Raw genomic sequence first — 26,978 nt, forward strand, 5'->3', positions numbered from 1 at the left:
CCTCATAGTTTGTCTGACAAGGACCAGGCTGCTGGATGTGCCCTCTGTCACCTTCCTGCTCTTCTCATGGGGACCTCATACCCAAGAACCCTTTTGGCCAATGTCCTCTGGGGGAAGGGAACAAACACAGGTTGACAAGGGAGCCTATGGAGCCAGGAAAGGGCAGGCAAGGTCTCTGAGAAGGCCGGTCTCTTGGGGTCTCACTTTAGTAGCGAGCCATCTGACGTCTACCTGCTCTGTTTTTCAGCTGTCTTCGCTGAGATTTGCCAGCAGGATGAAGCTAGTCACCACTGAGCCTGCCATCAATGAAAAGTATGATGCTGAGGTACATCAGGGGTTGTGGGCAGGTGTCCCACTGTGGGGAAAGTGTGTGGGTTTGCTACTTGGGTCACACAGGCGAGGCTTCCCTTCTTGCCTCAACCAAAGATCGCCATGCAGCCCTGGGTCAGCCCCTTTCCACTCCTGGACTGGCCAGAGTCTTCAGAGTCCCTGGAAACCCTTAGGGGCTGTCATGGGGTGAAAGGGCTAGGTCAGGCCACCAACAATTCACATGTGAGGCTTCAGGAACTCTGGGTGCTCTAGGCTTCTACATGAGGTTTCCTTAGAGCTAAGGGCTAAAGTGGTGTGGACCATCTTTCAGAATCACCTGGCTGTGTCACTACAGAATCTCTTTCCTCCCAGAAAACAGAGCTGGCCAATCAGAGGGAGTGCTCAGCATCACCATTAACAAGGGAAATACAAATTAAAACCTCAGTGGAATTCTACCCTCAAATTAGCAAAAAATAGAATGTGTTTGGCAACACAAAATGATGATGAGAATGTGGAGAAATGGAAACTCTTGTCCACTTCTGGTCAAAGTGTAATTGATACAACCACTTTGGGGAGCATTCTGGCAACATCTGGTGTAGTAAAAACACATTTATTGTTAATCTGGCTTTCCTCTAAGATGCTTATGGAATCATAGCTCATGGAGAAAGGAGCATTTGTAAGCCCTAAGCTCAACAAACCAGTTAAACGTTTCAGATTCTAAATCCTGAAGGAAAATGACAGTCCCTGTGGCTCTGTAGAACTAGCCCATGGTTTGGAGATTGGGGAGGGAGTGGAGCTTAGAGCAGCGGTTCTCAAATGTGACAAGGCATCAGAGTCACCTGATTGATGCTGAACCACAGGTCACTAGATCCATTCCCAGAGTTTCTGATTCTGTGGGTCTAGGGTGGGGCCTGAAGATTCCCTTTTTTTTCTTTCCTTTTTAAAAAATTTTCGTCTTAAGGTCAGCTTCTATCCCATTTCTAGTAAGTTCTTTAGGCCCTTTTATGACACCGATGCCTCCTCTCTTGGGGCCACACTCTGAGAACCACTGGCATCCTAGTTAAGGCCATGGCGACTGGATTGGGCTCTCCTGGGTTTAGCACCCTGCTCTTTCCTCCACTAGCTGTATATAGCCTCAGCAAAATACCTACACTTTTTTTTTTTTTTTTTTTTTGAGACAGTCTCCCTATGTCACCCAGGCTGGAGTGCAGTGGCACAATCTCGGCTCACTGCAACCTCTACCTCCCAGGTTCAAGCCATTCCCCTGCCTCAGCCTCCCAAGTATCTGGGATTACAGGCACATGCTACCATGCCCAGCTAATTTTTGTTTTTTGAGACCGAGTCTCGCCCAGGCTGGAGTGCAGTGGTGCGATCTCGGTTCACTGCAACCTCTACCTCCCAGGTTCAAGCCATTCTCTTGCCTCAGCCTCCCGAGTAGCTGGGACTACAGGCGCATACCACCACACTGAGCTAATTTTTGTATTTTTAGTAGAGACAGGGTTTCACCATGTTGGCCAGGCTGGTCTCAAACTCCTGACCTCAGATGATCTGCCTACCTCGGCCTCCCAGAGTGCCGGGATTACAGGAGTGAGCCACCACACCTGGCCAAAATAGCTGCACTTTCTAAGGCTCAGTTTCTTCATTTGTAAGTTGGGTACGTAACACAATCCATGCTCAAAGAGATCTTGTGAAGAATGAGATAATGTGTAGAAACCTCTTAGCATAGTGCTGTCATGGGGTAAATATTCAATAAATGTTGACTAGCACTCCTCTCCCTTCTGCAGAGCAGCAGTATTGCTTCTAGGTATATATAGTCTAGAGACATTCTCACATGTGTGAGAGACTATAGAAGTCACTATTAAAACAAGCACTGTGAGCACCATTCTTCTATAGAGTCTACAAGTCTCTTTATAGACTTATTGTAATAATGATTAAATAGTGACTCTTTATAGTACTTAACTGTAATAGCAAAAAAATTAGAAACATAATCAATATCCTTCAACAGGGGAGTAGCTAAATGAGTTGTGGGGTGAGGGAGCCAGAGCTAGAGCTACCTGAATGGATAAATCTCAAGTGAGAAAAAACCTAGATGTCTGAAGTGGCCCAAATGATAGTCTCTATTATTTACACCACATATAAAAACATGCAGAGAGATGCTGATATCATTAATGGATATATGTGTGTGCAGTAAAAGAAAAAATGCATGGGAGTGAAAAAAACAGACCGAGGCCAGAGGTTCCTTTTGGGATGGGAGGGGAGTGGATTTGGAGCATGGTATACAGAAGCTTCACATTTATCTGAAATGTTTTACTTCTTAAAAAAGCGTGGCTCGTGCCTGTAATCCCAGCACTTTGGGAGGCTGAGGCAGGCGGATCACTTGAGGCCAGGAGTGCAAGACCAACCTGGACAACATGGAGAAACCTCATCTCTACTAAAATATATAAAAATTAGCTGGGTGTAGTGGTGCATGCCTGTACTCCTAGCTACTTGGGAGGCTGAGGCACAACAATCGCTTGTGCCTGGGAGGCAGTGGTTGCAATGAATGGAGATCATGCCACTGCATTTCCAGCCTGGGCAATAGAGGGAGAATCTGTCTAAACAAACAAACAAACAAAAAAACCACCCTTGAAGCCAATATGACAGCATGCCATTGAAGTCACATTTTGGGGCAGTTTGCCCAGGTTTTTTTTTTTTTTTTTTTTTGAGACGGAGTCTCGCTCTGTCGCCCAGGCTGGAGTGCAGTGGCCGGATCTCAGCTCACTGCAAGCTCCGCCTCCCGGGTTCACGCCATTCTCCTGCCTCAGCCTCCCAAGTAGCTGGGACTACAGGCGCCCGCCACCTCGCCCGGCTAGTTTTTTTTTTGTACTTTTTAGTAGAGACGGGGTTTCACCGTATTAACCAGGATGGTCTCGATCTCCTGACCTCGTGATCCGCCCGTCTCGGCCTCCCAAAGTGCTGGGATTACAGGCTTGAGCCACCGCGCCCGGCCTGCCCAGGTTTTATGGCATTATTTTGTATGCTTTTCTGCTTTTCGGTATTCTTGAAGATTTTCTTAGCTTTTTGTTTTTGTTTTGTTTTAGATGGAGTCTAGCTCTGTCTCCCAGGCTGGAGTGCAGTGGCACAATCTCGGCTCACTGCAACCTCCACCTCCCAGGTTCAAGCAATTCTCCTGCCTCAGCCTCCTAAATAGCTGGGATTACAGGCACCTGCCACCACCCCCAGCTAATTTATGTATTTTTAGTAGAGACAGGGTTTCATTGTGTTGGTTAGGCTGGTGTTGAACCCCTGACCTCATGATCCTCTGGCCTCAGCCTCCCAAAGTGCTGGGATTGCAAGCATGAGCCAACATGCTCGGCCTTCTTATCTTTCCTTATTTGGCGTTCCCTTAGCTTAGGATTATCAACATTGCTACCTGTGAACCTGGCTGGGTAAGTGTTGTACCTTTCTTGAAGGTTTTTCATGCCCCTATTTTTTATTTTTTATTATCTTTTTTTAGATAGGGTCTTGCTTTGTCACCCAAGCTGGAGTGCAGTGGCACTGTCATGGCTCACTGCAGCCTCAACTGCCTGGGCTCAAGCAATTCTCCCACCTCAGCCTCCCAAGTAGCTGGGACCGCAGGCCTGCACCACCACGCGTAATTTTTTTTTTTTTTTCTGTAGTGATGGGGTCTCCCTATGTTGCCCAGGATGGTCTTGAGCTCCTGGGCTCAGGGGATCCTCTTAACCTCCCAAAGTGCTGGGATTACAGGTGTGAGCCACTGTGTCTGGTGAAGTTGGAGAATCATGCTTTTTCATGTCATTTCTGTTCCAAGATCTGCACTGTTGACCCTGGACAACCGAGTGAGTCTCTGTGCCATCCAGTGTGAATGTGGGTATAATCTTTCTTTCTGATAAGCATTCTTCTTTACAAACATGAGTTCTTGACAGAGATGTGGAAACATTATTTTGGTTACTGCCTTTCCTAGACCGTAGCCAGTATTCTCAGGTCATTTTCAGCACTGTCTTCTGTATTGACGCCTGTTTTCAAGAGGGTGGAATCGCGTCTTCAGAATTTCTTTGGCTGATGGGGCTGGCTATAAGGCAGAAGACTGGGTTCCTAATCCACCTCTGCCGCAAGCTCTCTGTGGTGAGTTGCTCAGACCCTCTCAACCTCAAGGTCGTCTTCTATGAACAAGGAAGTTGGCCTGATAACCTCCAGTGACCCTTCCACTCTGCCAGTCAGTGATTCTGTGAAGGGATGTAAAGGGCTGTGAGGCTCAGGCATAAACAGCCAGCAGAGAGAAACTTAGTATACCCCACTCTGCCAAGAGAAGATACACCGGCAAGCTGCAGTGGGATGAAAATTGGAAAGCAGCCTGACCCAAGAGCTGCCCCACAGCCTGATGTGCAGCTTCAGCAGAATTCTCTGAATTATCCTCATTACATTTATAATGAAAATGCCTGTTAGGAAACTTACATGAGTCTGTGCTGTTTCCAAGTCATTTTTTTTTTTCTATCTAAAAAAAGCCCTGTTTGTTGTTGTTGTTTCTGAGACAGGGTCTCACTCTGTTGCCCAGGCTGGAGTGCAGTGGCGTGATCTCAGCTCACTGCAACCCCTATGCCCCAGGTTCGAGCAATTCTCCTGCCTCAGCCTTCTGAGTAGCTGGGGTTACAGTCATGTGCCACCGCGCCCAGCTATTTTTTATTTTTTATTTTTAGTAGAGACGGGGTTTCGCCATGTTGGCCGGGCTGGTCTTGAACTCCTGACCTCAAGTGATCTGCCCACCTTGGCCTCCTAAAGTGCTGGGATTACAGGCATGTGCCACTGCACCCGGCCTCCTATATCGCCTTCTGATTGGCCCAGACATGTAAGTTTGGCTCTGCTGTGCCTCGCTGAACAGAGTCATCGAGCTGGAGGCCCCTGATGGCTCAGTCAAACTTTCTATAGCTGGGCCATTATATATTTTCTAGAGCTGGGAGAAAGAGGGCATGTGGACAGGTGAGACTGGCCACCAGATCTCTCCCATTGATCCCACAGGAAGTCCACACCTGAAGGAGACCTTCGTGGGGCTTCCCAGAGGGGCAGATCCAGCATCTGGACACTGGTCACGTGCCTTGGGTCCCAGGCTTTGTACCTGAATCGCCACAGAGCCATCAGGATGCCAGGGGTTCTGTTGACCCTTGCTATATGAGGGCAGATGGGCCTCAGTGCCCAGGTGACCTAGTTGGATGAGGGCTAGAGTACAGCAGGCCTTTGGTGGGGTGGTGGACTGGTCACAATTTTGGTTACCAGTCCCGGGATCCAGGTGTCAGGAGCTCCCTCCAGTGGCCCTTTTATGACAACTGAAGGAAGTTCTACTGTTCACAGCAAGGGTTCTCAGCTTGCAGTTCCTTGTGCCTCTTTTAGGGAAGACACTCAGCCGGTAAATATCAAATATAAAATGACTTAGCGATTTTTCTCCTTGAAATGTATCATTTATTTTCTTACCTAACATCTATGGTTCTAAAGCTTCGCTATTTAATACAGTAACTGCTACTCAAATGTGGCTGTTTAAATTAATTAAAATTAGAATTACTTCTTCAGGCACCCTAGCCACATTTCAAGTGTTCAGTAGCTGTATGTGTCTCATCATTACCATACTGGGCAGCACAAATATGGAACATTTCAATCATTGCAGAAAGTTCTATTGGACAACACTAATCTAGAGTATGTTAAAAGGCAAAACGTGCTATGAAAAAAAAATTAGAGATTTTTTTTTTTTTGAGATGGAGTCTCGCTCTGTCGCCCAGGCTGGAGTGCAGTGGCCGGATCTCAGCTCACTGCAAGCTCCGCCTCCCGGGTTCACGCCATTCTCCTGCCTCAGCCTCCTGAATAGCTGGGACTACAGGCACCCGCCACCTTGCCCGGCTAGTTTTTTGTATTTTTTTTTTTTTTTTTTTTTTTTTTTTTTGAGACGGAGTCTTGCTCTGTCACCCAGGCTGGAGTGCTGTGGCCGGATCTCAGCTCACTGCAAGCTCCGCCTCCCGGGTTCCCGCCATTCTCCTGCCTCAGCCTCCGGAGTAGCTGGGACTACAGGCGCCCGCCACCTCGCCCGGCTAGTTTTTTTGTATTTTTTAGTAGAGACGGGGTTTCACCGTGTTCGCCAGGATGGTCTCGATCTCCTGACCTCGTGATGCGCCCGTCTCGGCCTCCCAAAGTGCTGGGATTACAGGCTTGAGCCACCGCGCCCGGCCTGTTTTTTGTATTTTTTTAGTAGAGACGGGGTTTCACCGTGTTAGCCAGGATGGTCTCGATCTCCTGACCTCGTGATCCGCCTGTCTCGGCCTCCCAAAGTGCTGGGATTACAGGCTTGAGCCACCACGCCTGACCAAAAATTAGAGATTTTTAAAGCATGTTGCAGGGGTGGAGAAGGAATTACAATTATTTATTTATTTATTTATTTTGAGACAGAGACTCGCTCTATTGCTCAGACTGGAGTGCAATGGCATAGTCTCAGCTCACTGCAACCTCCACCTCCCTGCAACCTCAACCTCCCGGGTTCAAGCAATTCTCCTGCCTTAGCCTCTCTAGTAGTTGGGATTACAGGCACACGCCACCATGCTCAGCCAATTTTTGTAATTTTTGTAGAGACGAGATTTCATAAGGATGGTCTTGAACTCCTGACCTCAGATGATCCACCTGCCTCGGCCTCCCTAAGTACTGGGATTACAGGGCTGAGCCACTGCACCTGGCTGGAATTACAATTTTAAAGAGTAATTGTGGTGTACCTAATTTAGAAGCTTTTGTAAAAAGATTTTCAGAAGGTAAGTGAATGAGTCTTGGAAATACCTAGGAGAAGAAAATTCCAGGGCAGTGGACAGGCAATGCAGAGGCAGAAGCATACCAATTTGTGGAAGTGGTTGGAGTGCACCAGGGAAGAGAAGCAGAAAAGAGGTAATGGGGGCAGATCTCAAAAGCCTCATAGATCGCTGTGTTTTTCTGCAGAAATCTAAGGACATAAATATGAGTACAAAAATGTTCTTGCAGCATTGTTTGTAAGCAGCAAAAAATTAGAGGTGAGGCCAGTCACAGTGACTCACACTTGTAATCCCTGCACTTTGGGAGGCTGAGGAGGGCAGATCACCTGACATCAAGAGTTCGAGACTAGCCTGGCCAACATGGCAAAACCCCGTCTCTACTAAAAATACAAAAATTAGCTAGGCGTGGTGGTGCATGCCTATAATCCCAGCTACTCGGGAGGCTGAGGCAGGAGAATCACATGAACCTGGGAGGCAGAGGTTGCAGTGAGCCGAGATCACGCCACTGTACTCCAGCCTGGGCAACAGAGCAAGACCCCATCTCAAAAAAAAATAAAAAATAAGAGGTGACATACATGATTATCATTGGGGAGTGGTGATATGTTCATGCAGTGGTTGGTGAGGATGAGGGTAAAAGGATGAGGGTCATAACCATGCATAGAAAGCATCCTGGAGGCCAGGCACGGTGGCTCACACCTGTAATCCCAGCCTTTGGGAGTCCGAGGCGAGAGGATTGCCTGAGCCCACGAGTTTGAAACCAGCATGGGCAACATAGTGGGACCCCTGTCTCTACAAAAATTAGCTGGGTATGGCAGTGTGTACCTGTAGCATGACCTACTCAGGAGACTGAGGTGAGAGGATTGCTTGAGCCCAGGAGGTTGAGGCTGCAGTGACCCATGATGGTGACACTGCACTCCAGCCTGGAGGACAGAGCAAGAGCCTGTCTCTAAAAAGAAAGCATTCTGGTGCTGGGTATGGTGGCTCATGCCTGTAATCCCAGCACTGTGGGAGGCTGAGGTGGGTGGATCACCTGAGGTCCGGAGTTTGAGACCAACCTGGCCAACATGGTGAAACCATGTCTCTACTAAAATTATAAAAATTAGCTGGGTGTGGTGGTGGGCAACTGTAATCCCAGCTACACAGTAGGCTGAGCCAAGAGAATCACTTGAACCCAGGAGGCGGAGGTTGCAGTGAGCTGAGACCACACCATTGCACTCCAGCCTGGGCAACAAGAGCAAAACTCTGTCTCAAAAAAAGAGAAGGCATTCTGGAGTCTACAGGCTGCACCGAAAGGGCCATTATCCTGGTAGACTGGAAGAAGCTTGGGGCCCCTGGGAGTTGGGGTTTGAGGTGGCCCTGTAGCTTGTGCTGTCTCTTTTGAGGCAGTAGCAAAGGCCAGGGTACTATTCAGGTCCTCCCAGACCCTAAACTCACCCCAGTTGGGGAAGAGTCACCAGTGGGGAGGTAATCGACAGAAGCTGAAAGCATACCCTGTGGATCCAGGAATGGCCGGGATGTCTGGGCACAGAATGAAGAATTGTGCTCTGGCTGTGGAAGAGACAGGGTAGCTTCTCTGATGACCCTTCCTGTTGGCCCCCACCCTACCATGTTTCCCGGCAGAGAATGGTCAAGAACCTGGAGAAGGAACTAGCACTGCTCAAGCAGGAACTGGCCATCCATGACAGCCTGGTAAGAGGCTAGAGGCAAGGAAGGAGGGCAGAGGTGCTGGGATAAGGGGCGACTGGGGCTAGGGGCAGACAGCATAATGGGTCAAGGCCGGTAGTAGGCGGGGTCAGGGGGCAGGCTGAGTGGCAGGAAAGGGGCAGCAGCAAGGGGCCATGAGGACAGGGGGTGGGGGCAGAGTCCTCCAGTGGTCCTGAGGGGCCTCAAGCCAGAGGCAGCGCATGCCTCCCGTCCTCGCAGTTCTTATGCTGCAGAGTCTGCTGGGACTCAGGCAGCAGAGCCTCTGTCTGGAGTAGCAGGCCCCATGTCTGAGGGACTTTCCTTTCCTCCCCGACCCCATTACCCATCTCTGACTCAAGCACCTGGCCTGTGTGTTAGGCCCTCTGGCAGGACCCGATGATGAAGGGAATGAGCCAGCTTGGTCAGCCAGGGCCTGTGCCCAGCCTCCCTACTTTGCCTCTCAGAATGGCCCCTGCCACTCCCGCATGGGCTCGGGTTCTTGTTGCTTATCCACATGTTCTTCATCCTCCTTCAAGACCAACCGCACCTTTGTGACCTATGAAGCCATGGATGAAATCCAGATTGCTGAGATCAACTCCCAGGTGCGGAGGTACCTGGAGGGGACGCTGGACGAGATCGATGTAAGGAACCCCTCTGTGACCACTGTGCTGAGCCAGCCTGGACCTCCCTATCTTGGGCACACCCCAACGCATGCTCTGCTAGCCTCAGAACCTCACATGAATGGGTGCAGTGGGTGGAGGGTGGTGCCGGACTCTTGATGTCAGGGACCCTTCAGCTCATCTCAGGGGCACAAGCACAGGCCCTAGAGCCAGGCTTTCTGGGATTGAATCCTAGCTCAGCTGCTTCTTTGCTGAGTGACCTTGGCAAAATACTCAACCGCGTGTACTTCAGTGGCCTTACCTGCCTAGTGGGGAGGGAAACGGAGTGGTGATGAACTGAACTGCTGCACCTGGGTGGCTTGACTGTGTCCGCAGAATGAAGCTGATAAAGGATGGTGGTCATGCTGGTTGTCTACAAGGTAGACCCCAGGGCCCATGTTGGAGTGGGCCAAGGAGGGGGAAACTGCCCCACAAGGAAGGGTCCTCAGGGGGAAGAGGCTGCATCCTGTTTTCACAGTGTAGTCCATCGAACCCCTCTTCTTGGAGACATGGGCAGACCCCCCTGGCTGTTACTATGGGCAGCTCCAAGAAGCAGGCCTGGGGCAACTAAGGGATGGACTCTTCTGGCCTTCATAGGAGGGGCAGTCCCAAATTAACCCTTGGTCAAGGGGAATGCTGTGGGCTTTAGGCCCGGGAGGAGGCCAGTAACCTTCCTCTGGCCTCATGTGTGCGTGTCTGTGCCCATGCAGACAGGCCCATAAATGGGCTCCATCTGAAGGCAGCAGGCAGAGCCTTTTGGAAGTAAGAGAAAGCTGAGGAAATACGTTTTATTTATAAAAAACTTTAGAAGGTATTTTCAAGGTATAGAATCATTTCGTTTTATAGAGGTCTCCACTTAGAAAAGGTGGTTTTTATAGCCTCAGCAAACACTTAGTTTTAAAATTATTAATCAGGTATTTCTGTGCTCTGGAGAAGGGCTTGGCTGCCACTTTGCTGAGAGGCTGTATGCAAATGTCCTCTTCTCGAGACAGATGGTCCAGGAGTCAGCCAAGGGGTCTTGATTTCTCTACTAACATAGACGCAACCTGGTCCCTCTAGGTGCCCTTGGTCTAACCTCTGCCTTGCTCTCTTCCCTCCAGATAATCAACCTTAGACAGATCAAGGAGGTGTTCAACCAGTTCCGGGTGGTTCTAAGGTGAGAGACCCCCACCGCTGCCTCACTCCTACATCAGGCTGCCATTTTCATCTCCTGCGATCTGGGCACTTGCCTCCAAGAGCATCCTCTTCATGCTTGTGGATGAAGAGCCAAATTAGAGTACTTGGGGGCATGCCTGGGTCCCTGGTAGATATTCAGTGAGTTCATTAATTGGACAGGAGGTGTTTATGAAATGCCAGCTCTGAGTGTGCCCAGAGCAGGGCGTTGTGAATATTCACCTTGTGAATATTGCCACACACCCCCACCTCAGGAAGCATTTGTGGTTTACTTGGGTACAAACATACCCATAGTCTAAGCAGCTTATGCTAGGTGGTGTCACTAAAGCTGGTCACATGATTCCAAGGGGCCTGTTAGAGACAGAACCTAAGACAGAACCCCACATGGTCCCAAGTGAAGCTTACAGTCCTTATCAAGTGTCATCTTGGAGCAGATACACATGGCATAAGGTGGCCCCTGCAGGTTTGGGGGTTGGACAGTGGGTATATGCAATGGGGCAGGGGAAAGTGAGTCCTTTGTCCTTTTGTCTGGTCTGGTTCATGATGAAGGTGTGGCCCCATACAAGGGACCTTGCCCATATGACTTTTAACCCCAGTACTTGGTTCTTACCCCAGTGGATTCAGCATGGCTCCAGGTACAAGCTGTTCTCTTGTGCTGTCTCCCAAGCCAACAGGAACAGGAAGTGGAGTCCACTTTGCGCAGGAAGTACACCCTCATTGACAGGAATGACTTTGCAGCCATTTCTGCTGTCCAGAAGGTAAGCATATTTGCCACTTGCCGACAGCACTCACCTCAGATTTCCCATCCTCAGACCTTTGCAGAGCCAGCAAGTATTATGCATTAAACCAGAGCTAGGATTGCAACAGATAAAGGTAACACCAGAATGAACATAGGCGACCTGTGTAAGAGTAAACCACTTTTGAATTAAAAATAATTTCCATAAGGTAGAAACATGGATAACAATATTAAAGACAAATTCCTGGAATTAGGTTGGAAATAAGCTTTTAAATCCCCGGAGTATGGAATGAGGTGCCATACTGGTGAGGGGGTGCATGTGGAAAGTGAACATTTGGCAGAGTGATCAGGGACCGCTCTACTGGGGACAGCCTGAGGCTGGCATTAGCAGCTGCCAAACCTTGGTGTGTACGGTGAACATGTCCACCCTGAGCCTTGGGCCATATACACGTGGGTCCCCAAGGGGCCCAAGCCCTTAATCTAACTCACAGACCTTTGGCTGGCCTCTCTATGTAGGCGGGGCTTGTGGATGTTGATGGCCACCTAGTGGGTGAGCCTGAAGGACAAAACTTTGGACTCGGAGTTGCCCCTTTCTCTACCAAACCTGGGAAGAAAGCCAAGTCCAAGAAGACATTCAAAGAGCCCCTTAGGTGAGTGACCTTGCCGCTCTGCCTCCTCAGCAGCTGGCCCTCCTCGGTGGGTGAATGGGAGGATGTGCACTGTTCCCGCCTTCCCCCGGTGTCTCAGCTACTGGGTTGGCGCAATGGACGTCACTGCTGCCAATACTAGCAAGTCTGTGGGGTCCGGGCTGGGGTTGGTTTGGAACCCCACAAGAATCACCTCTCATCTTCACAGCAACCTGGTGAGGTGGGAGTTAATGTCTTCATTATACTGATGAAGAAACAGAGGCTTAGAGAGGGGAAGTCACTCCCCAAGGCCACACCACCAATGACTAGTGGAATGGCAGCGAGAAGCTGGACCAGCTCCCCAGAGCCCATGCCCTCTGGTACTTTATGTTGTACTGCCTCCCCTCACTTCACTAGGGTCTTCCTGCCGACTGGCACTCAGGTCACCTAAAACTCCAGTTCACCTTTCAGGCAAGATCTGTTTGTATGTGCAAGGTGGGAAGAGCATTTAGGTTCACTTAGTGAGCCCACTCTCCCGGGGTGCTGTGTAGTGGTGGGTAAGAGCACAGGCTCTGGAGCTGACGCCTGGGCTCCCCTCCCTGCTCTGCACTTCTCACACCCAAGGGGTCACCCCATGTGAGACATGAGAACCACTCTGTGCCTGTTTCTGCATCTCCAAAATGGGAAAAATAATAATAGCATCCAAGTCATTGAGGTTGTTGTTGAGGTTGTTGTGAGGATAAGTGAGTGAGCGCAGGCCACGGGCCAGAGCTGATTGTAGAAAACTGTTACACGCAGGACAAGAGTCAGGCAGCAGAGGATGCCAGTGTCCCTGGCCTCCTCCTGCCTCTTCATGAGTGCAGTCCCACCCCAACCCTCTCTGTTCTGCTTCCGGATAACCAGTGCAGTAGTTGATTGGTTGAGGCTCAGTCCCCTGAGCCACACTTGTTGCAAGGAGGATGAAAGAGGAAGAAACAGATTTCCTATCCTCAGACCTTTGGGAAGAGCCATGGGCATCCTCCTGCCAGTTCGGTCCTCAGATCTGCCTCTTCTTGGAGAAAGGCACCAAGCACTGTTGCTTCGGCAGGGAGGACAGCTACTTTTCTGGGAGCTGGTGTGGAGAACAGGGTGTGGACCAGTAAGAACAGCAGGGCAGGCCGGGCGCGGTGGCTCACGCCTGTAATCCCGGCGCTTTGGGAGGCCGAGACGGGCGGATCACGAGGTCAGGAGATCGAGCCCATCCTGGCTAACACGGTGAAACCCCATCTCTACTAAAAATACAAAAAAATTAGCCAGGCGTGGTGGCGGGCGCCTGTGGTCCCAGCTACTCAGGAGGCTGAGGCAGGAGAATGGTGTGAACCTGGGAGGTGGAGCTTGCAGTGAGCCAAGATCACGCCACTGCACTCCAGCCTGGGCAACAGAGGTAGACTCTGTCTCAAAAAAAAAAAAAAAAAAAAAAAAAAAAGAACAGCAGGGCAGAGCCATCCTGCCTTACCATTGGTCCACAGACAGACCCACCCTGTATGGGGCTCTGCCAGTCCTTCCCAGGGTAGCCTGTATGACTCAGACCTCAGCAGCCATGGTGGTTCCTGAGAACCTGTGGCCCATCCCACAGGTCCATACACTTTCAGTCCCTGGAGATTGTACCCATTTTTCCCAAGCGTCTCCTGCCAAGACCACTGAGAGCTCTTTGTTCTGATAAAAGGGAGAAAAATGCCCTCTTCTTCCTCCACATCTGCCTGGCTTAGCATCACACTATTTGCGCTTTTACCTAGGAATATGAACAAGGTGGGAGCTGAGTGAGGTGGGGCTCCCAGTGTAGTGAGTGCTGAGAAAGGTCACTCATCCTGGCATCTGTGATACCTCACTGCCCATGACTGAACCCTGGGGCTTCCATGCCTTCTTCCAGCTCCTTGGCAAGAAAGGAAGGTGCCAGCAGCCCTGTGAATGGGAAGGACTTGGATTACGTTTCCACCTCCAAGACCCAGCTGGTCCCATCCTCCAAAGATGGGGATGTCAAAGACATGCTTTCGCGGGACCGGGAAACTTCCAGCATTGAGCCCCTTCCCTCAGACTCCCCGAAGGAGGAATTACGCCCAATTAGGTAATCAGCTAATGTTAGCTTCTGCACCAGATCAAACAAAACCATATGTGATCCTCAACATGTAAAGAGTACCTGCAGATAAAAGAGAAATAAAATAAGGAATAATAGGCAAAGACTAGGAGCACAGTCCCCAAGGAAGAAAACATGACTATGCACCTGCAAAATGATCCAACCTCAGGAGTCATCCAAGATGTACAATTAAACATGGAATCATTTTAGACCCTCCAAATAGCAATTATTTAAATAAAGTTATGTATCTTTTGTACAAGTACTGCATTCAAAAGATTAAAAATTTTTAAGATATGAAAGAATATAACCTCTTCCCTTTCCTTGAATCACTCAGCCTCTCTCCCTGATGAGTTTTTAAGGATCTATCCTAAGGAAATAGATGTGAAACAAGATTTATGCAAAAGATATGTATTCATCATTTATTTAAAAAGCAATATATATATATTTTTGAAACACCTTCAGTAGCCAACACTAGGGAAAGGGCACTAAGTGAATTGTTCTCTGCCATTGGGTTGTCCATGAAGAATTTCAGCCTATGAACATTTCTAAACATTCAGAGAAGTTGAAATAATTGTACAGTGAACACCTGTACACCAAGCATCCTCCCAATTCTACAATTTACATGTTACTATTCTTGTTTCATTCTGCCTCTATCCTTCTATTCCTCTATGTTATTTTTTTGATGCATTTCAAAGTTGCCCACATCAATCCACTTCCCCTTGCCCCAACACTTCATCTTACACTCATTAACTAGAGTTCTCAAAGGGTTTTTAATAACATGAAATGCTCTTTTGAAAAAAGTAAGATGTAAAATTAAACATACTGCATGGCCTTAGCCATTCAAAAATATACCAAAGAGGCCAGGCATGGTGGCTCATGCTTGCAGCACATCGGTTGGCCAAAGTGAAAGGATTGCTTAAACCCAGGAGTTGGAGAGCCTGGGCAACATAGTGGGAGTCTGTCTCTATACAAAATTAAAAGGTAGCTGAGCATGGGAGCACATGCCTGTAGTCCGAGCTACTCAGGAGGCTGAGGCATGAGAATTGATTGAGCCCAGGAGCTCAAGGCTGCAGTGAGCTATGATTGAGCTACTGAACTCCAGCCTGGGCAACCGAGCAAGATACTGTCTCAAAAAAAAAAAACCAAAACCATATATATATATATATATACACATAAAAGAAATCCAGGGCCAGGCGTGGTGGCTTATGCCTGTAATCCCAGAACTTTGGGAGGCCAAGGCCGAGGCGGGTGGATCACCTGAGGTCGGGAGTTTGAGACCAGCCTGACCAACATGGAGAAACCCAGTCTCTACTAAAATTTAAAAAATTAGCCAGGCGTGGTGGCGTATGCCTGTAATCCCAGCTACTCGGGAGGCTGAGGCAGGAGAATCGCTTGAACCTAGGAGGTGGGGGTTGCAGTGAGCCAAGATTGCGCCATTGCCCTCCAGCCTGGGCAACAAGAGCAAAACTCTGTCTCAAAAAAAAAAAAAGGAAAGAAATCCAGAAGGAGACACACCACCATACGCCATTGTTCTTTTCTTTTCTTATTGTTGTTTTTTTCTTATACTTTTCCTTGCTTTCCTCCCTTTCTGCCATGGGCATGTGACCTTGTACATGTGCTGAGTAAAACAAAGAAGAGGGAATGATTCACACACAGTTTAGCTCCTGTCTGGGGTAGGTGGTGCCTAGCACTTCTGCCTCCTGCCCACAGAAGCCCCAGGGAAGAAAGATGAAGTGCCTGGTGGCTCCAAGGCAGCCACCTCATTTATCCTCTTTGGTCTCACCCTTGCATCTCAAGGCCCGACACCCCACCCTCCAAACCAGTGGCCTTTGAGGAGTTTAAGAACGAGCGAGGTAGTGAGATCAACCGAATTTTCAAAGAAAACAAATCCATCTTGAACGAACGGAGGAAAAGGGCCAGCGAGACCACGCAGCGCATCAATGCCATCAAGCGGGAGATTGATGTGACCAAGGAGGCCCTGGATTTCCAGAAGTCACTGCGGGAGAAGCAAGGTAAATGTGATGGAAAGATGGCTAGGGAGCTTTGGGGTCTCAGAGTCATGCTGGTCGAAGCAGAACAGCCCTTGGCACTAGAGGACTGAGATGGGAGGGGCCAGTGGGGGTACTAGGGTGTGGCCTTCACCCATAGGTCAGATCACTTAGCTCTGGTCAGCCCCTGAGAGCCTCAGAGTCCTCCCCTGTCAGCCAGCCTCTGCCTGTGGGTCCCTCATTGTTGCATTATCTCAGACCTAGGTGCTGGGCCTTCCACCCCATATGTGCTACTGTCCATGGTGAAACAGGCCTTTTGTCCTGCAGAGGTATCACTGGGAGATGGGTAGCTGGTGACTTCTACAAGGTCCATGGGTCTCTGTGTGGTTTCCTCACTGCTCCAGGTGGTCAGATTGAGGTGGGGCTGCTGGTAGGGACTATGGAAAACCAAGTAAGGGAACAAGAATATGGATGCCAGAGAGCCAAGGGACTCACTTTCAGTAAGGCCATTCCCTATGCTGAATCCATGACACCGGTGCTGGTCTGTCAAAGTCTTGTCTCCTAGGGCAGGTGGCAGAGGGTGCTCCAGGCTCAAAGAGCAAAGGACCCCAATGTGGGGAGGGTGCTCACCTGGTTACCCTGACCCAGTGTCCTTGTCCTGGTGGTGTGCACCGCCCACACCTGCACTGAGGGCCAAGGCCCATCAAGCTTACGTGTTCAGATGACTTATCTGGGAGGGCTGGTCAAGTGCAGATTCCCAGCCCCTCAGCAAGTGGTTCTGACTGAGGAGAGATGGAGCAGGGCCCAGGACCTGCATTTTAATGAGTGACAATTCCAACTCTGGGACAGGTGGTTCAGAGGCCACACTGTTCTTCACACTCCTGGCTCAGTCTTATTGTCTTCTTCCAGACAGGAAACACCACAGGTTACTGGGCTTTCCCTTGCTAAATCACAACCCTGTTCCAGGCCAGCTTTCATAAATGATCTCCAGATGTCACTTGGTTTATTCCTGCAAGTCAGATGCATCATCTCACTCACAGAAGGTGCATTTTACTCATTTATTTCTCAGAGGAGCAGGGTATGGTGGTGCATACCTGTAATCCCAGCATCTTGGGAGGCTGAGGCATGAAAATTGCTTGAACCCAGGAGGCAGAGGTTGCAGTGAGGCAAGATTGCGCCACTGCACTCCAGTCTGGGTGACAGACCAAGACTGTCTCAGAAAAAAAAAAAAAAAAAAAAAAAAAAATTAAACAATTGTTTCTCAGAGGGCAACTTTATGTTCTAATTCTTGGGGCCATTCTTATACCTCACAGACCAATTATGACATGCTATTCCTAAGGGCAAAGCCCTCCACGGGTCTGGGAAGCTGGAGAAGGCCAGTGATGGTGGCTATAGACATACCCCTATCCAGAACCACAGGGAGAGGACGTGGTGAAGATTTTATGGGACAAACAAGCACTTCTTTGTCCTCTCTGCTCACACTTTCTTTGAACATACAGCTCCTTATTACATATTTAAGATAAAATATATGCATGCTATGCTGGCATATCATGTACTCCTAAATACACCTGAAAGTGGACAGTTTCAAAGGATGAGATGAGGAAGGCATTAAAATTATTTTTTTTCTTTTTTGAGACAGAGTTTCACTCTTGTTGCCGAGGCTGGAGTGCAATGGCACGATCTTGGCTCACTGCAACCTCTGCCTCCCGGGTTCAAGCAATTCTGCTGCCTCAGCCTCCCAAGTAGCTGTGATTACAGGCATGCGCCACCACGCCCAACTAATTTTTATTTTTAGGGTTTCTTCATGTTGGTCAGGCTGGTCTTGGACTCCCGACCTCAGGTGATCTGCCCACTTCAGCCTCCCAAAGTGCTGGGATTACAGGTGTGAGCCACTGCACCCGGCCAAAAAAAATTTTTTGTGTGTGTGTGACAGAGTCTCGCTCTGTCGCCCAGGCTGAAGTGCAGTGGCGTGATCTTGGCTCACTGCAAGCTCCACCTCCTGGGTTCACGCCATTCTCCTGCCTCAGCCTCCTGAGTAGCTGGGACTACAGGCACCTGCCAACATGCCCGGCTAATTTTGTGTATTTTTAGTAGGGACAGGGTTTCACCATATTAGCCAGGATCGTCTCAATCTCCTGACCTCGTGATCTGCCCTTCTCAGCCTCCCAAAGTGGTGGGATTACAGGTGTGAGTCACAGCGCCTGACCCAACAAATTTTTAATATTTAAAATTTTATCTATCAGTATCAAAAAAACTCATTTTTGTGCTCTCCTCCAAAAGTAGTGTTTTTCCACTGATTATTAAAATATTAATAAAATACCTTTATTTTATTGAATTTACTTGAACAGATCAAGTAAAGTCATATCTCCTAGGCCAGGCAAGGTGGCTCACACCTGTAATCTCAGCACTTTGGGAGGCCGAGGTGGGTGGATTGCTTAGCACAGAAGTTTGAGACCAGCCTGGGCAACAGAGTGAGACCCTGTCTCTACAAAAAAAAACATAAAAAATTAGCTGGGTGTGGTGGCACATGCCTATGGTCTCAGTTACTTGGGAGGCACGGTGAAAGGATCACCTGAGCCAAGAAGGTTGAGGTTGCAGTGAGCCATGATCGTGTCACTGAACTTTAGCTTTGGCGACAGAGTGAGGCCCTGTCCAATCAGTCAATCAATCAATCAATCTCTTAGATACCTTATGATTGATAGCCACTTGTTGACCCAGAAAGGTCAGCATATTTGGAACATTAGTCTTTTGTAAAAGAAAAATACAAAATTGCCAGTTGTGGTGGCATACGCTTATAATTCCAGCTATTTGACAGGCTGAAGCAGGAGGATTACTTGAGGCCAGTAATTCAAGAAAAAGAAAAAGAAACAAAGAAAAGAAAAAAGAAAAATGTAAAAATGTAAAATCATCTTTAATTCAACTCTTTTTTTTCCTGGAGATAATCAGAGATTCTCTGAGTAGAACAAAAGATGTTCACAGTTACTCCCCATCTCAACAGAGTACTGTAAAGACTCTACTCTGTAAAGGATTGTGGCTTATTCAAATAATCACATCAGAGACCTCCCACAGCATAGAGACCGCAGCAGATTGCTCCGCACTGAAGGTGAGACACCTGGTGAGGGTGACTCCCACTCCCCACTCCAGATCCCAGATCCCAAAGTCAAGACACTTGCTTTTCCATTAATGACTCCATTAGTGACTTTTAATGTGTCTCACTTTTTTCTCAATAAACATCAGTGGAAGTGCTAACACTTTCCTCTAGCACCTGGGGGCTGCCTCATGCACCCCAGCCACACACCTCAGGTCATGTGCAGAACACACTTGCCTTACACTTGGGGATGGGGATTGATGTGATGCCTTTGCTAAGCTTTCAGGTGCTGTGAGCAGTGGAGAGCAGGGTGAATGGCTTTGTACATCATATTATTTTGTGTTAACCCAACAACTGTCACTGAACTGACAGACCTTAAAAGATCCTTGCAAAGAGACGAATAGCACTAACCCTTGTCCCTGGAGCCCTTTGACAGCTACTCAACACGATATAGATGTCTAATCATCTCTAACAAGAAGGTAGCTAGTGAGCTGCGCATGGTGGCTCACGCCTGTAATCCCACCACTTTGGGAGGCCGAGGTGGGCGGATCACCTGAGGTCAGGAATTCAAGACCAGCCTGGGCAACATGGTGAAACCCCGTCTCTGCTAAAACTACAAAACTTAGCTGGGCGTGGTGGCACATGCCTGTAATCCCAGTTATTCAGGAGGCTGAGGGAGGAGAATCGCTTGAACCCGGGAGATGGAGGTTGCAGTGAGTTGAGATTGTGCCACTGCACTCTAGCCTGGGCAACAAGGCAAGATTCCATCTCAAAAAGGAAAAAAAAAAAAGTAGCTGGTGGATGTGGGAATCAGCAAGAGACAATTTGAACATCTGCTGTTATTAATAAGGAGCCTTGCCCAAGTGCCTTGTACTACTAGCCAGTGATGGCAGTTTGTAGATGTAATTTACAAGAAAAATAGACATTTGTATACTAGGGGTGCTTACTAAATATCTTTGGCTAATAGAGTTTTAAATAAAATAAGCATGGAGCATGGGCCTTCTGCACCTTCCCCTGCCCTCTGCTCCTGTTTGTCCTAAAATGCCAGTGTGGCCCCACTGAGCTGAGCTCCCCTCCCTGTGAGATTATGCCCTGGCAGCCTGGCCTTCTTGTGCTTTACCCATCTGCTTGCCATGACCCAGCCCTGCCTGTGGTCTCCTGTCTTCATGATTTGCCAGCTCTGTGCCCGCCTTCTGGAGTCCCTTCCTCCCCCAATTTCAGGTGGACACCTCTTTTCCTGACTTCTTCCATCACCTTGCAGGTGAATATGAAAACAAGGGGCTGATGATCATCGATGAGGAGGAATTCCTGCTGATCCTGAAGCTCAAAGACCTCAAGAAGCAGTACCGCAGCGAGTACCAGGACCTGCGTGACCTCAGGGCTGAGATCCAGTATTGCCAGCACCTAGTGGATCAGTGTCGCCACCGCCTGCTCATGGGTGCGACAGTTGGGAAGGTTGGCCGCCACCTGAGGTACAAGGAGGCTCAGGGAGAGGCCACAGCCTGAGTTCTGGAAGCACCCTCAGAGTTTCTCTCTGGCAGAGCCAGGGGCTGGGCAGGGGCTTCAGATGTGTGGTTCCCAGGACTGTGAGGGCCAGAGATGGAGATGGGGACAGGGTAAGACCCTGGAGCAGAAAGTAAACAGGTGGTGAGTCTGCGACAGATATAAGACAGATGAGAGCACACAGCCCTTACCAGCTTCCTCAGGTTCTGTCTCCTCACCTCCTTGTAGAATTTGACATCTGGTACAATGAGTCCTTTGTCATCCCTGAGGACATGCAGATGGCATTGAAGCCAGGCGGCAGCATCCGGCCAGGCATGGTTCCCGTGAACAGGATTGTGTCTCTGGTGAGCAGCACAAGGGCAGGAGTGTGGCAGTGGTTAAGCATGGGGCAATGGGCAGTGCCCCTTGATCTCTGTTCTCATCACAAACATGGCAGTGTGTGTGGTGCACCCAGCCTCTCCATAGCCAGCCCAGGCAGGTGGGCAGGTACAGGTCTCTCCTCGGTTACCAAGGGATGGGGGAAAATACCACTCTTGCTACTGCCACCTTTCTAAAGCAGTTCATCCTGCTCAGGCAGCAGTTACAGGTTGTCTGTGGGAACACTGACAGACATGGGGGCTGGAGGGCTGTGAGATGCCCTTTTGGTATGGGGGTGTATGGCACAAACCGCCCTGATGCCCATCACAGGCTCTGCTAGGGTATATCCTGACAATACCATGCTAAAGAGACTCTCCTCCCCCAGGGAGAAGATGACCAGGACAAATTCAGCCAGCTGCAGCAGAGGGTGCTTCCTGAGGGCCCTGATTCCATCTCCTTCTACAATGCCAAAGTCAAGACAGAGCAGAAGGTAACTCAGAGGCCTATGTCTCCAGGAGGCTGGGGGCCTCAGTGACCTCATGACTAGGAAACCCAGGATCATATTCCCTACTTTAGAGAAGTAAGGGAGGAGTGATGCCATTCCAAGGAGATTAGTCACCCTCAGTCAGTGGGTGTCTTCTGCCAACTGGACTGCGATTGGGCTGGACCCTAGAGGAGTCCCACCAACCATGGCCAGGCCAAGACATGGCTGGTCAGTACTGACTAGCCTATGTATGGTTCGCAGCACAAAGCCCAGGGATCCCCTGAGGCTTCCACCTGTCAGGGAGGACCAACAGGGTCCACTTTGCACAGGTGGCAGGGGACAGAAGATCACATGCAGCTGAGGCATAGCTAGACATGGTGTTAGCTATAGATTGGGTGGGGTACTCTCCTCCTCGAGCAGGTTAGGCTGGTGCAGAGGATCTCCACTCTACTAAGGCCTGGCCTAGAGCTAGAACACAGAGGGCCCTGTGCACTGCACACTCCTGTTCGTGCAGAGGCAGTGCTTATACAGCAAGTGGCAGATGCACACAGGGCAGATGCCCAAGTGAGTTCATTCTTTCACAAATATTTTTGTAGTTATTTATTAACATACTCAATAGGTGATATATTCAGGTGTTTCAAACATTAAGAAAGCGTGAAAGTGTATGGCTGGGCACGGTGGCTCATGCCTGTAATCCAAGCACTTTGGGAGGCTGAGGTGGGTGGATCACTTGAGGTCAGGAGTTCAAGACCAGCCTGGGCAACATGATGAAACCCTGTCTCTACTAAAAATACAAAAAATTAGCCAGGCGTGGTGGCACATGTTTGTAATCCCAGCTACTCAACAGGCTGAGGCAGGAGAATCGCTTGAACCTGGGAGGTAGAGGTTGCAGTGAGCCAAGATCATACCACCTTTACTCCAGCCTGTGCAATAAAACGAAACTCTATATAAAAAAAAGAAAAAAAAATGCTGGGCACAGTGGCTCTGGCTGGGCACGGTGGCTCAAGCCTGTAATTCCAGCACTTTGGGCAGCTGAACCAGGTGTATTGCCTGAGCTCAGGAGTTCGAGACCAGCCTGGGCAACATGGTGAAACCTTGTCTCTACTAAAATACAAAAACTTAGCTGGGTGTGGCAGCGTGCTCCTGTAGTCCCAGCCACTGGGGAGGCTGAGGCAGGACAATTGCTAGAACCTGGGAGGCGGAGGTTGCAGTGAGCAGGGATTGCACCATTACACTCCAGCCTGGGTGACAGAGTGAGAGACTCCGTCTCCAAAAATAAAAAAGAAAGTACAAACACTGTCCCCTTCCATCAGCTCCCGGCAACCCCCTCTGATAGGGCACCCCTGTCACTTGCTTCAGATCCTGGCAACCCCTCTGACAGGGCACCCCATCACTTGTTTCTAGCGTTTCCCTCAGTTTTCTCCCTTCCTTCCTTCCTTCCTTCCTTCCATTCTCTCCCTCTCTCTCTTTTTTTTTTTTTTTTTTTTTTTTTGGGGGGTACAGAATTTCACTCTTATTACCCAGGCTGGAGTGCAGTGGTGTGATCTTAGCTCACTGCAACCTCCGCCTCCCGGGTTCAAGTGATTCTCCTGCCTCAGCCTCCTGAGTAGCTGGGATTACAGGTGTGCCATCATGCCCGGCTACTTTTTTGTATTTTTAGTAGAGATGGGGGTTCACCATGTTGGTCAGGCTGGTCTCGAACTCCTGACCTCAAGTGATCCACCCACTTCGGCCTCCCAAAGTGCTGGGATTACAGATGTGAGCCACTGTGCCTGGCTTCCCCTCAGTTTTCTGCATCTTGCTTTTTCTACTTAGCAACACATCCTGAAGATCATAAGAACATGCTGTGTCAACCTATAGGTGCTTCTGTGTCCTTTTTTTTTTTTTTCCTTTTTTTTTCTTTTGAGACAGTGTTGCACTCTGTTGCCCAGGCTAGAGTGCACTGGCATGATCATGGCTCATTACAGCCTCGACCTCACAGATTGAAGCAATCCTCCCACCTCAGCCTCCCGAATAGCTGGGACTATAGGCATGTACCACATGCCCAGCTAAATTTTTTTTTTTTTTTTTTTTTTTGGTAGAGATGGGGTTTTGCCATGTTGCCTAGGCTGGTCTCAAGCACCTGGGCTCAAGTGATCCGCCTGCCCTGGCCTCCCAAAGTGCTGGGATCACAGACATGAGCCATTGTACCTGGCCAGTTTTTTCTTACTAATTTTTAGGATTTTTTTTTTTTTTGAGACAGAGTCTCACTCTGTCACCCAGGCTGGAGTGCAGTGGCACAATCTTGGCTCACTGCAACTTCTGCCTCTGGGCTCAAACTATTCTCCTGCCTCAGCCTCCTGAATAACTGGGACTACAGGCACCCGCAACCACACCCAGCTAATTTTTTTGTATTTTAAGTAGAGACGGAGTTTCACCGTATTGGCCAGGCTGGTCTCGAACTCCTGACCTCAGATCATCCACCCACCTTGGCCTCCCAAAGTGCTGGGATTACAGATATGAGCCACTGCACCTGACCAAGAAGTTAGCTCTTTGTGATATGATTTACAATCATTTTTTCCTGTTTGTCATTTGTCTTTTGACTTTCCTTATGGTTTTTTGTAGGTATTTTGTTATTTTTAAGAAATCAAGCTTAGTCCATTTAGGCTGCTGTGACAAAATACCTTAGACTGGGGAACTTCTAAACAGCAGAAATGGGCTGGGCGCAGTGGCTCATGCCTGTAATCCCAGCACTTTGGGAGACCGAGGTGGGTGGATCACTTGAGGTCAGGAGTTCGAGACCAGCCTGGCCAACATGGTGAAACCCCATCTCTACTAAAAATACAAAAATTAGCTGGGCCTGCTGGCGCATGCCTGTAGTTCCAGCTATTTGGGAGGCTGAGGGAGGAGAATTGCTTGAACCGGGGAGGTGGAGTTTGCGATGAGCCGAGATTGTGCCACTGCATTCCAGCCTGGGAGACAGAGTGAGACTCCATAAAAAAAAAAAAAAAACAAAAACGAAAAACCAGCAGAAATGTATTGCTCACAGTTCTGGAAGCTGGCAAGTGTAACATCAAGGCATCAGCAAATATGGGCTAGTAAGGGTTTGCCCTCCACTTCAGAGGTGGTGCCTTCTAGTTGTGTCCTTACACAGCAGAAGTGCAATAAACTAACGAGCTCCCTCAGGCCCCTTTTATAGGGCACTAATCCCATCCCTGAGGGTAGAACCCTCAAGACCTGTCACTTCTCAAAGGCCTCACCTCTTCATAGCATTGCCATGGGGGTTAGCTTTCAACATACGAATTTTGGGGAGACACTGACATTTAGACCATGGCACGAGTTTATCGATATTCTTTTTCTTAGTTTCTGGATTTTGTGTCATCATTTCCCCCAGTTGACTTCACTCTTTACATTTAGGATTAAACTGACATCTTCACTGACCTGATGGTTGTGAGGAGCTGAAGCCCATCCAGAGAGGCTTAAGCATAGGGGTTTCTTACATGGATTCTGAAGGTCCCATAGAGCAGCATGTCTCATGCTGTGCTGTGCACACAAATCACCGGCGGTCTTTTCAGAATGCAGATGGCCGGTAGCAATAGCTTATGCCTATAATCCCAGTACTTTGGGAGGCTGAGGCAGGCAGATCACTTGAGGCCAGGAGTTCAAGACCAGCCTGGCCAATGTGGTGAAACCCCATCTCTACTAAAAATACAAAAATTAGCCAGCTGTGGTGGTGCATGCCTGTAATCCCAGCTCTTGGGAGGCTGAGGCGTGAGAATCTCTTAAACCAAGGAGGTGGAGGTTGCAGTGAGCCAAACTTGCACCACTGCACTCCAACCTGGGCAATGAAGAGAGACTCTGTATAAAAAAAAAAAAAAAAAAAAGAGCAGATACTGATGGAGCCTGAGATTCTGTATTTTGAATAAACTCCCAGATGATGTCCATGCTGCTAGTCCAGGACCACACTTGGGGTAGCACACTTAAAGGCTTTACTTTAGAACCTGCTCTTTATTAGGTTGAAGATGTTCTTTTCTGTTCCTATTCATTGAATGTGTATTTTTTTTTCTCAATCATGAAAGGGATATTGAAACTGTTATCTTTTTGCATACTACCTCCCTTTTCTTTCTATTCTCATTCCTAGGACTCTGATTAGATGTATTTTATTTCATTCTGTCCTCTGTATCTCTTAAAATATCTTACGTTTCTTCCAGCTCCTCATCTCTCTATGCTGTAATTTAGGTAACTTTTTTTTTGAGATGGAGTTTTGCTCTTTCACCCAGGCTGAAGTGAAATGCCACAATCTCAGCTCACTGCAGCCTCCACCCGCTGGGTTCTAAGGGATTCTCCTGCCTCAGCCTCCCAAGTAGCTGGGATTATAGGCGTGTGCCACCATACCTGGCTAATTTTTGTATTTTTAATACAGACAGGGTTTCACCATGTTGGCCAGGCTGGTCTCAAACTCCTGACCTCATGATCCACCCGCCTTGACTTCCCAAAGTGCTGGGATTAGAGGCATGAGCCACCGTGCCCAGCCTGGGTAATTTCTTTTTTCCCCCCCAAGATGGAGTCTTCCTCTGCTGCCCAGGCTGGAGTGCAATGGTGTGATCTTGGCTCATTGCAACCTCCGCCTCCCAGATTTAAGCAATTCTCCTGCCTCAGCCTCCTGAGTAGCTGGGATTATAGGCGCACACCACCATACCTGGCTAATGTTAGTGTTTTTAGTAGAAACAGGGTTTCACCATGTTGGCCAGGCTGGTCTCGAACTCCTGACCACATGATCCGCGCACTTTGGCCTCCCAAAGTGCTGGGATTATTACAGGAATGAGCCACCACGCCTGGCCTGGTAGCTTCCTTAGATTCCTCTTTTAGTTTATTAATATGCTCTTCAGTTGTGTTTCATCTCCTACATCTAAACATTGTATTTGGTTCTCCTTCAAATATGCTTGGTCTTATTTTTTTTCTTTCTTTTCTTTTCTTTTTCTTTTCTTTTCTTTTTTTTTTTTTTTTGAGATGGAGTCTCGCTATGTCACCCCAGGCTGGAGTGCTATGGAGCGATCTCGGCTCACTGCAAGCTCCGCCTCCCGGGTTCACGCCATTCTCTGGCCTCAGCCTGGCCTCTTTTCTTTTTCTTATTTATTTATTTTATTTATTTATTTATTTATTTATTTATTTATTTGAGATGGAATTTCGCTCTTGTTGCCCAGGCTGGAGCAATGGCACAGTCTTGGCTCACTGCAACCTCTGCCTCCTGAGTTCAAGCGATTCTCCTGCCTCAGCCTCCCAAGTAGCTGGGATTACAGGCATGCGCCACCACTCCTGGCTAATTTTGTATTTTTAGTAGAGATGGGGTTTTTCCTGTTGGTCAGGCTGGTCTCAAACTTCCAACCTCAGGTGATCTGCCCACTTCGGCCTCCCAAAGTGCTGGGGTTACAGGCGTGAGCCACCGCACCTGGCGTTTTCTTTTTAATCAAAAACAATTTTTTTTTTTTTTTTTTTTTTTTTTT

General features: G+C 48.7%; 1 protein-coding gene across 4 annotated transcripts in view; it reads left to right on the forward strand.

Annotated features, from left to right (window-relative positions):
* KIF9 (kinesin family member 9) overlaps positions 1–26,978 on the forward strand; it is a 53,796-nt gene that overhangs the window by 24,443 nt on the left and 2,375 nt on the right. For 2 of the 4 annotated variants that reach the window (XM_025376257.1, XM_025376256.1), the window contains exons 10-20: positions 248–325; positions 8,706–8,774; positions 9,305–9,409; positions 10,528–10,583; positions 11,268–11,358; positions 11,853–11,986; positions 13,872–14,066; positions 15,873–16,087; positions 20,413–20,589; positions 20,883–20,998; positions 21,397–21,501. In XM_025376257.1, coding sequence (XP_025232042.1) covers positions 248–325; positions 8,706–8,774; positions 9,305–9,409; positions 10,528–10,583; positions 11,268–11,358; positions 11,853–11,986; positions 13,872–14,066; positions 15,873–16,087; positions 20,413–20,589; positions 20,883–20,998; positions 21,397–21,501 — 1,341 coding nt within the window. Of the gene's footprint in view, positions 1–247; positions 326–8,705; positions 8,775–9,304; positions 9,410–10,527; positions 10,584–11,267; positions 11,359–11,852; positions 11,987–13,871; positions 14,067–15,872; positions 16,088–16,972; positions 17,334–20,412; positions 20,590–20,882; positions 20,999–21,396; positions 21,502–26,978 lie in introns of those variants that run through there. The other 2 variants (XM_025376258.1, XM_025376259.1) reach the window with 2 other exon arrangements.

Source organism: Theropithecus gelada, chromosome 2, assembly GCF_003255815.1.
Source record: "Theropithecus gelada isolate Dixy chromosome 2, Tgel_1.0, whole genome shotgun sequence".
NCBI classification, from domain to species: domain Eukaryota; kingdom Metazoa; phylum Chordata; class Mammalia; order Primates; family Cercopithecidae; genus Theropithecus; species Theropithecus gelada.